Raw genomic sequence first — 13,112 nt, forward strand, 5'->3', positions numbered from 1 at the left:
TCCCCCTATATCCCTGACCTCTCGAGGCTGTGCTCCTCCCCCTATATCCTTGACCTCTCGAGGCTGTGCTCCTCACCCTATATCCCTGACCCCTCAGGGCTGTGCTCCTCACCCTATATCCCTGATCCCTCGGGACTGGCCTGGTATCGTAAGCAGTGATCCGCACAAGAGCCCTGACCTCCAGCCCCCAGACCAGGCTCGGCTGCTGCCCCACTTGGTGTCACCTGAATAAGCTGCCTGCCTGCTCCCAGGACAGGGTGTGGCTGCCAGCGAGGCCCAGCAGACCCCAGTGGGAGTCTCTGGGCCGGCCCCTGATGCATGGTCTCCCCCAGGCCACCATATCCATGCTGACCGAGGAGCTGAGGGTCCTACAGGCCCAGTTTGCAGATGCCATCTCTACCCACCAGAAGGAGTCGGCAGCTCTGAGCGCCATCCTCCGGGAGGTGGCTGCAGAGCGGAGCAGCACGGGGAGAGAGGTGAGTGTGGCTGTGTGGCAGGAGGGTAGGGGGGCACCGGGAGGCCCAGGAGTCCACGGTCCCGAGGCGGGGGACAGGCCTGTATCCCTCTCACTGGTGCCCCGACCCTAGACCGCCGTGCTCTCTCAGCTGACAAAACGCCGCCCGCTGCCGCCGTCAGGTAGGGAGAAGGAGACTTTCATTTTTGAGTAAGAAGAAAGGTGCGTTCCCCAAGTCTTCTGAAGTCATGGATTGGCTTCAGGGGAGAAACGGGACGTGCCTCAGGGACCTGGCTGAGTTCCAGAGGAAAGATGCCCGTGGACAATTGCGGGGCTTTAACAGGGGGCCTGGGTCCCGGGACGCGGCTCCTCGCCCCCTGAATTCTGCACAAGTGTCTTCGTCCAGCAACACTAGCCCACTCCGTCCCTGGACCCCCATCTCGGGTTGCCGGCTCTCTCTGAAGGCCCCGATCGGAGAGAGGCCAGGTGGCCAGGTGTCAGGGACGTGGCAGGCCAGCCTCAACCGCACGGGGAAGGCGCAGTGGGCATTCAGTCCAGGGGAGAAGGTCGGCAGTCAGAGAGGCTGGCTGAGGGGGGCGTCCTTGTTCAGCAACGCCTTCTGGGAGTCCGGCCCTCAGCCCAGGGGGAGCCCCTCCGCCTGGCCCCCACCCCCAGAGCCGCGAGAACTCCTTGGAGAGGCTGGTGCCCCCCAGGCTCTGGCCCCCTGGCAGCATGAGTCCAGGACTCTGTGGGATTGCACGTTGGGGTGGGGTGAGGATGGATTTCGGGGTTCCTCGGGGAGAGGGGCAGCAGAGGAAGTGGAGGGTGTTGCTGGGGTTTTCTGAGGCCCTTGGTTGACACGGGAGCACCCAGGAGCCACATGACAAAATTCTGGGGACAGTCTGGTGCAGGGGAGCAGAGGCCCAGGCAGGGCTGAGGGGGCTCAGCAGGCAGGCAGATCTGAGGAGTGTTTTTCTGAGGCCGGTTTGACAGGACTTGGGGGGGCAGTGGGCCCAGGGGTTTGGGCCAGATTCTAAGGCTTCAAGGCTAGGGACTGGGGAGGGGGCGGCCCGGAGCCCAGGTGGGGCTGGGGGACACGGCGGCCCCTAGCACTAGGGCCCTGGGCTGCGTGCCAAGGCTAGCAGGCGGGCGCTGACCTGGCGCCAGTTCGAGTGGCCGCCGGGCTCCAGGCCTGGGGGGAGTAGCCCCACTGCCAGCAGCGGGTGAGGAGCGGGGCTTGCCCCCTCCAAAGCACCCTCTGGAGGGCAGGCCGGGAGAGCGGGACCGGGAGGAAGAGAGTGTGATTTAACATGACAGGCTGTTTACTTTGGCCCTAAAAGAGAAAGGTCCCCTTTCAACGGATTTCAAAGCCGGCTGGTCAACGACCACACGGGGAAGTAAAGGAGAGATTTTAACACTGGGGGTGGGGTGGGGGGGCGCTGAGGAGGACAGCAGGGGCCTCGTGAGAAGTTCCAGGTTCTGGGAGAAGCAGCCCTGAAAGGAGAGAGGGGAGCCCCCAGAAAGGGTATGGAGAGGCAGGCAGAGGCCCAGAGGCCGAAAAGGCAGCTGTGTGTGTATGTGTATGTGTGCGTACGTGTGTGTGTGTACGTGCGTGTGTGTGTGCGCGCATCACAGCAAGAGGCAGCTCGGAAGAACCCTCCCAGGCGCCAGGCTGGCCCAGGGTCATCATGGAACCATAACATTTTCACAGCCTTTAAACTGGGGGAGCTTCAGGCCTCTTGCAGCCCTGCCAGAGCTCTACATGCGTATGCACACACATGTAAACCCACCCATGAACACCACACACATATGCACACCCCTCTGCACTCACATACACACACCACACACACGGACGCCACGTGCTCGTGTGCACAGAGATACACGCCCATGTGCACATGTACACACACGCACGCACAGCATGCCCACGGTATGTACATGGCTGTGCACACAGTCTGTACACATGTAAACGCATGGGCATCACACACATGTACACATATGCACACCCCACACACACATGCACAATGCAATCCCACACACACTCACGTGCACACACATGTATGTGTGAATGGACATATGGACATGTGCACATATGCATACACACAGATGCATGCCTACGCCAAACAGCCATTACTGCACATGTGCACGCACACTCCGTGCACTCGTGTGCATACACAGCACGCATGTTAAACACACATGGGCACTATGCACACGCACACACATGTACTCGTGTAAGCAGACGCACGGACATGTACACATATACATACACTGCATGCACCCATTGCAGCACACATGCACAAATATATGCACACACCCCTGCACTCGTGTGCACACGCAACATGCACCTACGTAAACACGTATGGGCCCCCCGCACGTGTACACACATGCACACGCATGTAGGCACACCAAGCACGTAAGACACGCACAATGCAACTCTAGTGCAGTCCCATGCGTGCACATCTTTTACGCGTGTGAGCAGATACCGGTGCACGCATACACACGTGCACACACAGATACATGCACACCGCGCATATGCACGATACACATGTATACGCACCAAGCACACGCACCCTGTGTACTTACACGCACACGCACACACGTGCCCAGGTTGGGATGCCCACGCTAGCCTCCGCTCTCCCCTCTGCCCTCTGTGCAGAGCACGTGAGCTCCCCCCCGCAGATTTCAAAAGAGGCTGTTTATACAATTTCTAGTAAAGAAATAATTCTTATAATCACATTAAGCGATTTGGCTGTAAAATTCCTGTAAAAGGGATGGTTGTTCTCACGAGGCCAAGGGAGGGGGTAGGTGGGGGCGTGGGGGAGGCGAGCTGGGCGCTTCCCCCGAGTTTGTTTTGATTGTTTTCATCTCCCCTGCCCTGGGAAATGAAAACAGTTTACTTTATGATGGATTGGCCCTTTCTCTGGTCCTTGACCCTCTGGGCGCATTTCTGCTGAGCTCGGCGGAAAACGCTTTGCACGGCTGTGCTCCCACATGTGGGGGGCGGGGGCAGTAGAGGGGCCGGGCCCTGCCCCAAAACAGAACAACAGTAACAGTGGGCGGGGTCGGAGCCAGCCGGGGGTCTGGACAGCAGCCCATGCAAGCGGCCAGGAGAGAGGGCTGCTCTTGGCAAACCTGCAACTCGCCGTCCCTGCGGGTTCCTGGGCTCCCCCACACCAGCAGACTCTGCTGGCTCCTCTGCCTCCTTCCCGGCGACCCTGAGAGCTGGAGCGGAGCCTTCTCAGCGCACCCTGCTTCGGGGCCAGAGCGCGGGCCTGGGAGGCCGGAGACCAGGGGTCCGCTGCTGGGGAGCAGCTGCCCGGTTCCCTGTGTGAGGCCTGCCAGCCTCCCCTCTCCCCTAGACACCCCTGTTAGGGGGCCGTGGGCTCTGTAGAGCCTCGAGGCTCCCGTGTCCAGGGGACCCTGGGTAGGGCTCCAGACCCCTACTCTCAGCCGAGGAGGCTCAGCTCCTATGTTGTGTCAGCAGGCCCCCCCCACCAGAAGCCCCCGGGGTGGAGAGAGATCACCGTCTTCAGCCCACACGGGCCACACAATGCCGGAGGACGCTTGGCGGGACAGTGCCCACTCATAAAGTCCCCCCTTGGGTCAGCCCATGGCTGTGAGATGGTCTGAGGGCACCGAGGCTGGGGTGGGGGTATAGCCTCCAAGCTGCCCCACCCTGGGCCCCCAGCCACTGCTCCCCACCCCTCAGGACTTTGGGGGCCCCTCTGACACGTGGCCTTCCTTCTGTGGAGCATGCCAGCCGGCTCCTACAACTGCCAAAGCCCCTGCCCTGGCTGCTCGACGCCGGCCTACAGGGGCCTGGTGTACAGAAGACCCTCCCCGACCGCCTCCCACACTGACAGGGGAGTGAGGCCCCAGGCAGGGCCATTAGGGGCGCAGGGCCAGAGCCATCTTGTCACAGGACCCCAGGCTGCTGCTGCCTGCCCCCACACCAGCACGGGCCATGACCCCCAATGTCCTGCCACTATTGGAGGAGATGGGTGGGCAGCAGGGTCAGCAGGTGGGGTGGGCTGTTGGGCAGTGGTGAGCTGGAGCAGGGTGGGGACAGTGCAGACACGTGGACAGGGCCATGCAGCAGGCCCTCCCGGCTGGCCAGCCCAGTGTCCAGGGAGGGAGAGGGGCAGGACCAAGGCCAGGATGGGTCAGGGTGGCGTCTGCCCGGGTCCTCAGCGGGGGTGGGGAGATGCGGTGCTGCGGGGGCCGGCAAAGCAGGGAGGCTGCCTTCTCCCTTGAGCACTTGGGGGTGTCCCTGTGGGACACCAGGTGCCTGCCGGACGGGAGCCCAGAGGCTGTGGGCAGCCTGGGGCCGTACCCAGGACAGAAGCCCCAGTACCCGGTCCCCTGCTTCCACCTCCCCAAGCTGGCACCTCAGCCACACGCTCCGCCCCCCCAGGCCGAGCGGCTGCGGGTGCAGCTGGATGTGGCCCAGGAAGGGCTGGTCACACTGCGCCAGGAGCTGCAAGGCATCGAGGAGAGCCGCGAGGGGCTGCGCAGGGAGGCCCTGGAGGCCCGCCGGGCGCTGGGTGATGAGGCCCATGAGAAGGATGTGCTGCAGCTGTCCAACACCAAGCTGTGGGCTGCCGTCCGCACAGCCGAACAGGAGAAGGCCAGGTAGGGGCTGCCTCTCAGACAGCCAGAGAGAATAGCACAGCAGAGGGGTGCCGGCTGGTCCTGCTGAACCGGCCGGGGGGGCAGACCTCGGCGTCCCCTCCAACTGCATCTCCATGGGGCCCCAGGGTGCTGGCCCTCACACGGCATGGCTGGGGATGCAGACAGACCTGTCCCCACAGAGACTGGGGGAGCAGAGGGAAGCCAGCGGTGTGGCTGGGTCCCCAGGAAGACTGCCCTGTGAGAGGGACAGTGAGGCTGACATGGATGGGGGCCAGATTGGTGGGGCCCTGGGCCCTAGGTGGAGATGCACCCCGAAGGCGAGAGGGGCCCTATGGAGGCTGGGGTTCTGGACATGGGGAGAGCCAAGACCAGGGTGTCTCACTGGAGCCAGTGGGGCTTTGCTGGGCACGTGTGAGGGTCACCCCCAGGGAGGTGCTGGCCTGGGGCGTTTCCCTGGCCTCAGCCCTGGCACCTCCACAGTTTTAAGCGGTCCAAGGAGGAGAACGAGCAGAAGGTGCTGGTCCTGGAGGAGGCCCACGCCGTGGCCCAGAAGGAGGCGGGCGAGCTTCGGGCCAGCCTGCGGGAGGTGGAGAAGGCGCGGGTGGACACCCGCCACGAGCTCCAGGGTCTCCGCAGACAGGTGAGAGCAGCCCAGGAGTAGGAGAGCCGGCCAACTTCCCACTGAGCCTGGAGCCCCGGGGCCTCTGCAGAGGCCAGTCCCCCTCCGGGCCAAAGACCACCAGGCCGTCCCGTGGCCACCACAGGGGCTGCAGAGCAGGAGCCCCCAGGCTGCCTCTGCCTTTGGAGCGTTCTCTCCCCAGACGGAGCCAGACCCACAGGGCTCCTGGCCGGGCCTACCCCAGAGGGCGCAGGTGACAAGCCCCAGGAGAGCAACAACAAAAACGTTTTACAGAAACAAGTGGAGAGAAACATATGACAACGTTCTGGTTAGCGTGACTGCTTAATGAATTACTCCCCAAAACCAATGACTTACAGCCACCCTTTTATTACGCTCATAAGCTCTGTGGGTCAGGAATTCAGACAGAGCTCGGAGGGACTGACTGAACTCTGTTCCACAATTGGGACGTCAGCTGCAAAAACTCGACAGCTGGGGTGACTGGATGGCCGGGGGCTGGGATTTTCTGGAGGCATCTCCTCTCACCTGTCTGGTGGTTGATGCCAGCTGTCCACCAGGAGCTCAGCAGGGTCTGTCACTGGTGCACCTCCGTGTGGCCTCTCTGTGCTCTGGGCTTCCTCACAGCATGGCGGCTGAGAGCTCTCCAACGGGTGTCCCGACAATCAAGGCAGACACTGCATTGCCTTTCCTAACTGAGCCCCAAAAGTCATGTGGAATAATTTCCACCATATTCTACGTGTCACAAGCAAGCTCAAGCCCACCCAGACTCAAGGGGCAGGATGTAGCCCTCACTTCTTGATGGGAGGCATGTGAAAGGAAATGTCGCCATTTTCTTTTAAATCACTACAGTCCACCCTCTAGCCACAGATTATTTACATTCATCTCACCTGCAAAATACATTAATTCTCTCTCGTGACCCCCCAGAAGTCTCATCCTATTACTACCTCCCAGAAGTCTCATCCATTATGGCATCAAGCTCAGGCTGGAGGTCCAGGATCTTTTTACTGAATCAGGTCCAGGTGCAGGGGAGGTTCCTGAGCCTGGTTCTTTGGGTGTGACTCCCCATGTATGGTCCTCTCCGTCTGAAGGCCTGTGAACTAAGGAAACACGTTGTTGCCCCTCACACACTCAGTATACAGCGATGGGACAGGCAGAGGACCCGCACAGTAGAGGCTCCTGTTCACAGAGGGGAAATGGGACACACAGCAATCAGTGACCCGAACAGCTCTGAAATCCAGCTAGGCACCAGCTGCCAGGTTCCTGGTTAGGACGCAGTCCTACTCACTAGCAGTTGTTCTCTGGCTTTTGGCTTTACTCTCTGTCTTAGGCTGGGTTCTCGAGAGAAGCAAAAGCAGTGAAGCATCTATGTATGTATATATATAAAGAGAGAGAGATTTATATTAAGGAAATGGCTCACTTGGTTGTAGAGGCTGAAAAGTCCCAAGTCCGTGGGTCAGGCTGGAGGCTTCTCCTGACTCATGTAGCTGCAGGGCTGGCCAACCCAAGATCAGCAGGTCAGACAACAGGCCTCTGGCTCACAGGCCATGGAGGCTGGTGAATCCCAGGATTGGCAGGTAAGCTGCTAGCTTAAGTCCCAAGAAGCAGAGGTTAGATGAACAGGAGCCAGCTGCAGGATCCAGAACAAGCAAGAGCCCGAGAGCTTTGCCAGAAAGTCCTTCTATATTGGATGCAGGCCACACCCCCAAGGAGACTTCCTTTCAACTGATTGGCTACTCACAGCAGATCCCATCATGGAGGTGATCACATATCAGATCTCGTCATGGAGATGATTACCTCATTATACAACTGCCAGACTACATCATAACTGCCAAACCACTGAGACTCACGGCCCATCCGAGTTAACACACAACCTTAATGATCACAAGCCTCTAAGACATTCTTTTTCCATAAGTGGCCTGTGTTTGCAACCGAATAAGCTTCTCAGTTTACTTCCTGATTATGGTAGTTCAGGGATCCAAAGAATTCCCTTCATTTTGTATTGTCTCTCTTCCCTTCAGTTCAAGCAGATACAACTCTTTTAAAAACTCTGTGAGTTTTCTGTGTATCAACTTATAATCCATTTCATTCAATGAAAGCCACACTCACAAATCTCTTCAAGATAAGCCCTTCTCTATCTTGGGCTCCGTACGAGGCTGCTGTAAAATAAGGCTCTTAATATTCTTAGCAGCCCTACTATTTAACAGAAAATGTTTATGAGGTGTGTCCTTAAGATTCTTAGAAGGCCTTTTTGTTTGAAAGGTTTATGAGGCACTACCTTAAGTCTTTCTGAGATCTTAACAAAGGGTCTTACAATGTCACCTTAGATTTGATCTTCGCCTTACCTTGAGACTCTTTGCTGGCTAAAATGACTGTTTTAGGTATTTTATATTTCCTCCAAATTCCACTCAAAAACTGAATAGTTCATTTTTCAGTTCACCTCTCTCCTATCTCATTTTGTTATAGACAGCTAGAAAAATTCAGGTATTATCTTCAATACTCTGTCTAAAAATCTCCTTGCCTAGATCACAGATATATTGTCCATATTATCACAAGTGTCAATTTTGCTAACCTTTCCATCACTATATAACAAGGTCTCCTTTCCTCCAGCTTTCAATTTCTTCCTTGCCTCCCAGCCTTCGTCAACAGTTTCTTTGAGGGCTGTCAGCATTCACTAAAAATCTCCTAGGTTACTTCCAGTTTCCATGTTTTGCCCAGTGCCAAAGCTATTATCACATTTTTAGGTTTTTGTTATGGCAATACCCCACTCCCAGTACTAAATTTTTGTTCCAATTACTACCACTGCAGAATAAGTTACCTCAAAATTTAGCAGCTTAATAAAAAACAGCCATTTTATTATGCTCATGGAGTCTCTGTGTCGGGAATCCAGACAAGGGGACTGGCTTGGCTCTGCTCGACAGTGCCTGGGGTCTCAGCTGAGAAGACTTGACAACTAAGGGTGACTTGACTGTTGGTGGCTGGGATCGTCTGGAGGCATCTTTTCTCACATGTCTGGTTGTTGATGCTGGCTGTCGGCTGGGAGCTCAGCGGAGCTGCCAACTGGAGCACCTACATGTTTCTCTAAGTGGTGTGGGCTTCCTCCCAGCATGGCAGTCTCAGGATCGTTGGGCTTCCTCGCAGCATGGTGGCTCAGGCCCCACCAATCAAGTGTCCCATTGAATAAGGCAGACACTGCTTCATCTTTTCTGAGTTTGCTTCAGAAGTCACAGGTCACTTACACCTCATTCAACTGATCACAAGATTCAAGAGGAGGGGCATAGACCCCTCCTCCCAATAAGAGGTGTGTCAAAAGAATTTGAAGCCATGTTGTGTAAACTTCTTTAGATGAGTTGGTTAAGAAAGTGTCCATTGTAACAATAGGTACCATTGATCAAGAGCTCCCTCTGCACCAGGCATTTTACATGTGTCACTCTAATTTAAAGGAGCCCCAGTGGCACAGTGGTTAAAGCACTCAGCTGCCAACTGAAAGGTCCGTGGTTTGAACCCACCAGCTGCTCCAAGGGAGAAAGATGTGACAGTCTGCTCTCGTAAAGATTACAGCCTTGGAAACCTTACGGGGCAGATCTACTCTGTCCTAGAGGGTCGCTATGAGTCAGACTCGACTCAACGGCAACAGGTACTCTCATTTAATCTGTGCAGCAACTCTGTGAGGAAGGTTCTGTTCCCTTCCCCACTTTCCAGATAAAGAAACTGAGGCACAGAGAGTTTGCGTGGTCTGGCCGGAGTCACTCTGCTAGTGAGAGCGAGAACTCAGAGCCTGCACTCCTGACCACTGCTCCACACCCCCAGGGAGCCCCCACCCTGGGCCCCCCTCGGCCTCTGGGCACTGCCCAGGCAGGGCACTGAGCCCTCCTCTTTGCCCCAGGAGCACTCGGTGTCACTAGGGCTCCTGGCTCCCGCAGTGTCCTGGCCCCAGAGAGAGGGCACCAGGTGAGTATTTGTGGAGTGACTGATGGAGGCAGCCCCGGACCCCAGAACTGGTCACAAGGACGGGACTCGGCATGACCCTGCCTGGGTGCAGAGAGGACCTGTGTGGGGAGGCAGGGCTCAGGGCAGCTGCCGGGTCCCTGCGAGGGGCACGGGGCCACTCACCACACGGCCCACACACCCAGGTGAAGGCGCTGGAGGCTGAGGCCCAGAGGAAGGGCCGGGAGGTGGGCAAGCTGCAGGCCAGAGCTGCCCAGGACGTGCAGCGGCAGGAGCAGGGCCGGCAGGAGACTCTGGAGCTGCAGAGAAAAGTGGCCGAACTGGAGGCAGCCTGCGAGGGGGCCAGGAAGGAGGTAAGCAAGGCGGCCAGCCCCTCAGGGGCAGCCAGGCCCGACCTGCCCAGGAGAGGGGCCCTGAGGGTGAGGCCCTGGGAAGGTGGGGTGGCCGGGACCAACCCAGCCGTCCTCTTGCTCTGTCTCACGAACACCCCATGGGTCTGTCTGCACCCCCACTGCTCAGCGGGACCTGCACGTGTAGGGGTGTAGGGGAGGGACTCTGATGGAAGGGCCAGTGGTAAAGCCGCAGCCCCTCCCCCTGGGCCCCAGAGCTCAGGGCTAGAAAAGGAGGGCCGGGGCCTCGCCCAGGTGATGCTCAGGACCCGGAGCACAGGCTCCCTCACACCTACGCCACCCCTGCACACACCCTGACCCCCTCTGTGCCCACACACTCCCACGGGCACGTGGATGTCCCCAAGCCCACGCTTGCACACACTCATACACCTGCACTCACAGCCCCCATGCCAGCTCCAGAGACTCGCTGCTCAGTACCAGCCGGGCCTTCCTGTCCTTTTTGCTGAAGGGCCATGCTGTGGGTCGCCAGGCAGGTGCTAGGGGTCCTGGAGGTGCCCTTCCCCATCTGGGCTCAAGTGTCCCCCACCAAACATAGGCTGGGGGCACAGGTCCAGGGCCCCCAGCTGTGGCCCGCAAGGACAGTGGTGGAGCCAGTGAGGCCGAGGGCCCAGGGCGAGCGGGTGAGCTGGGACAGTGACCCCAGGGACTCCTCTCAGGCTGGCTGGACACCGTCACCCAGGTGCCGGCCCCCTTTGAGCCTCCTGTGTCCCTCTGCAGGTCCTGGGGCTGCAGCAGAAGCTGGCGGAGGCAGAAGCCAGCGGCGAGGCCCGGGAGAAGCAGCTCCAGGCACAGCTCCGGGAGAGCCGGGCAGCCGAGCAGACGCTGCGGGCTGAGGTGCACAGTGTGGCCCGGAAGCTGCGGCTGGCGGACGGCACGGCTGAGGGGCTCCGGGCACGCCTAGATGATGCTGGCCGTCGGATCCGTGGCCTGGAGCAGGAGCTGGCCCAGGCAGAGGGCGCCTGGCGGGACACGGAGAACCAGCTGGACCAGCTGTGCTCCACGCTGCGCCGTGGCCTGGGGCTCCGGGGGCAGAGCGCCTCGGCCTCCCCCCAGCGGCCCAGCTCCCCTTCCAAAGGTCAGTGGCCTCCTTGGCTCTGTCCCAGCTCTGCCACCCGCCTGGACACCCTGACCCCTCCCTGGGCCAGTTTCAGGAGCCTGGACCTCCAGCTCCCCATGGCGGACACAGCAGAGGGAAGGGGAGAGGATGCCTGTGTCCCAGTGTCCCCATCCACGTCCCTTCAGCCACCACTCTCCTGCAGGGTCCGATGGCCCCCAGGCTTGCAGCGGGCGGCAGAGCACCAGCCCCTCTGTGGGGTCCTGCTCACGGCTCCAATGGCCCTCGCCTGGCCCCAGAGATGTGGAGGTCCTGGACGTGACCTGTGTGCGGGATGCGCTGAGGGATTTCGTGCAGAAGCTGTGGGATGCCCAGAGAGAGCGAGTGAGCCCCCCCTCTGGCCCCTCCCCCACACATCGGAAACAGGAGGGGGCACACGGGCTCACTCAGACTGCTGTCCGTCTGTCCGTCTGTCCAGGCCTGCTGAGACCTGGCAGCCTCCTCGGGTCACAGTGTCAAGGCCACCCTTTGTGGCACGAGATAAATGCCCTCCAGACCAGACAGCAAAGCCCCTGAGTCACCCCTCCGGGATGCGCCCCACTCCAGGCTCACCTCCACACCCCAGCCCTGCCTACCCTCCCCAGGCCTGGAGATCAGCTCAGCTGCCTGGCACCACCCGCCCTGCCCTGCAGCCGCAGCACTGCCCACCTCGCCTCCCGCTCCCTGCCCCAAGCTGGACTAAGCTGCCTGGGGCAGAAACCACCTGATCTTCCACCCCACCCGCCCCCATCCCCCCGCTGGCAGACACCTCGGCCACCCTCCAGGCCACCCCAATGACCCGGGCCTCTCCCTCCGCCAGGACGACGCCCGCTGCCAGGCAGTGAGCCTGAGCAGCCGGCTGAGTGAGGCGGAGAGCGCACGGGCCAGAGCCCAGAGCCATGCCGCGAAACTGCAGAAAGCTCTGGCCGAGGCTGAGGAAGGTGACCTCCCTGCCCCCACCCCACCCCAGGGAGCGGCTGTGAGGGGCCCCACCCCAGGGCGAGGACGGCTGAGGAGGCCTCACCCCAGGGTGAAGGCGGCTGAGGAGCAGGGATGGGCACTCCTGCCCCAAGAGGGGGAGGCCCCGGGAGCTGCAGCAGTGGACCACAGGGCCCCGCCCAGGCCAGCTGCCCCCTGTCACACCGAGGGAAGGGGGCTAAATCCAGAGCCCTCGAAGGTCCTACCCAGTCCAGCCCCAGCTCCCCCACCAGCCTTTCCTGCCCCCCCAGCCACACCGATCTGGTGGCCCACACCGTAGTCCCTTTGCCCTGGCTGCCTCGGGAGTTCTCCCCCCCAGCCTCTGGGCTCGCCCTCTCCACTCATCCAGGCCTCTGCCCCATGACATCTGCCCTCGAGGAGCCCCCTGCCACCACCACGTCACACACCTGTGTTTACCCGCTTACTGCCCCCTCCCTTCAGAGGCCAGGCCAGGAGGGCCCGGCCCACGCCTGGCACAAGTCGGTGACAAAGGATGTTTGTGGAAGGAAAGAAGGCAGGGCAGAGGGACAGCGGGCAGCAGGAGTGGGGACGGGGGCCTGGAGTCCAGGCCAAGGGAGCTGGGACCCCCAGGCCAGCCCCCAGGAACCCGTGAGCTTCGAGGTGCCATCACTTAAGCTCACTGAACCTCAGTTTGCTGGCCTGTGAAATGGGCAGAGGGGCTCTGCATGGCAGTCCCACCGACCCCGGGGACTCGGCAGTCATGTGAGCCATCCCTGTCCCCTACAGGCCAGCGCCAGGCAGAAAGTGCAGTGAGCAGCGTGCAGGCAGCTTGGGCTCTGCAGGAAGAGGCGCTCCGCAGGCTGGAAGCAGAGCACCTGGCAAGCACCCGGGCAGCAGACAAGGAGAGGTGCCGCCTCCAGGTGGGTCCGTGTGGGTAGAGGCACGGCTGCAGTGGGCCCCCAGAGCTCGTGGGCCATGGCACTGGGGCCTGGGGCTGCCCATGGC

The 13,112-nt window shown here is 60.2% G+C and overlaps 1 protein-coding gene across 1 annotated transcript in view; it reads left to right on the forward strand.

Annotated features, from left to right (window-relative positions):
* CROCC2 (ciliary rootlet coiled-coil, rootletin family member 2) overlaps nucleotides 1-13,112 on the forward strand; it is a 76,829-nt gene that overhangs the window by 42,582 nt on the left and 21,135 nt on the right. The window contains 9 exon segments of the mRNA XM_023740856.1: nucleotides 333-476; nucleotides 4,866-5,083; nucleotides 5,564-5,723; nucleotides 9,851-9,925; nucleotides 9,956-10,018; nucleotides 10,793-11,150; nucleotides 11,335-11,513; nucleotides 11,989-12,109; nucleotides 12,894-13,027. Of these exon segments, the coding sequence (XP_023596624.1) occupies nucleotides 333-476; nucleotides 4,866-5,083; nucleotides 5,564-5,723; nucleotides 9,851-9,925; nucleotides 9,956-10,018; nucleotides 10,793-11,150; nucleotides 11,335-11,513; nucleotides 11,989-12,109; nucleotides 12,894-13,027 (1,452 nt within the window).

Source organism: Trichechus manatus, unplaced genomic scaffold, assembly GCF_000243295.1.
Source record: "Trichechus manatus latirostris isolate Lorelei unplaced genomic scaffold, TriManLat1.0 scaffold00165, whole genome shotgun sequence".
Lineage (NCBI taxonomy): Eukaryota > Metazoa > Chordata > Mammalia > Sirenia > Trichechidae > Trichechus > Trichechus manatus.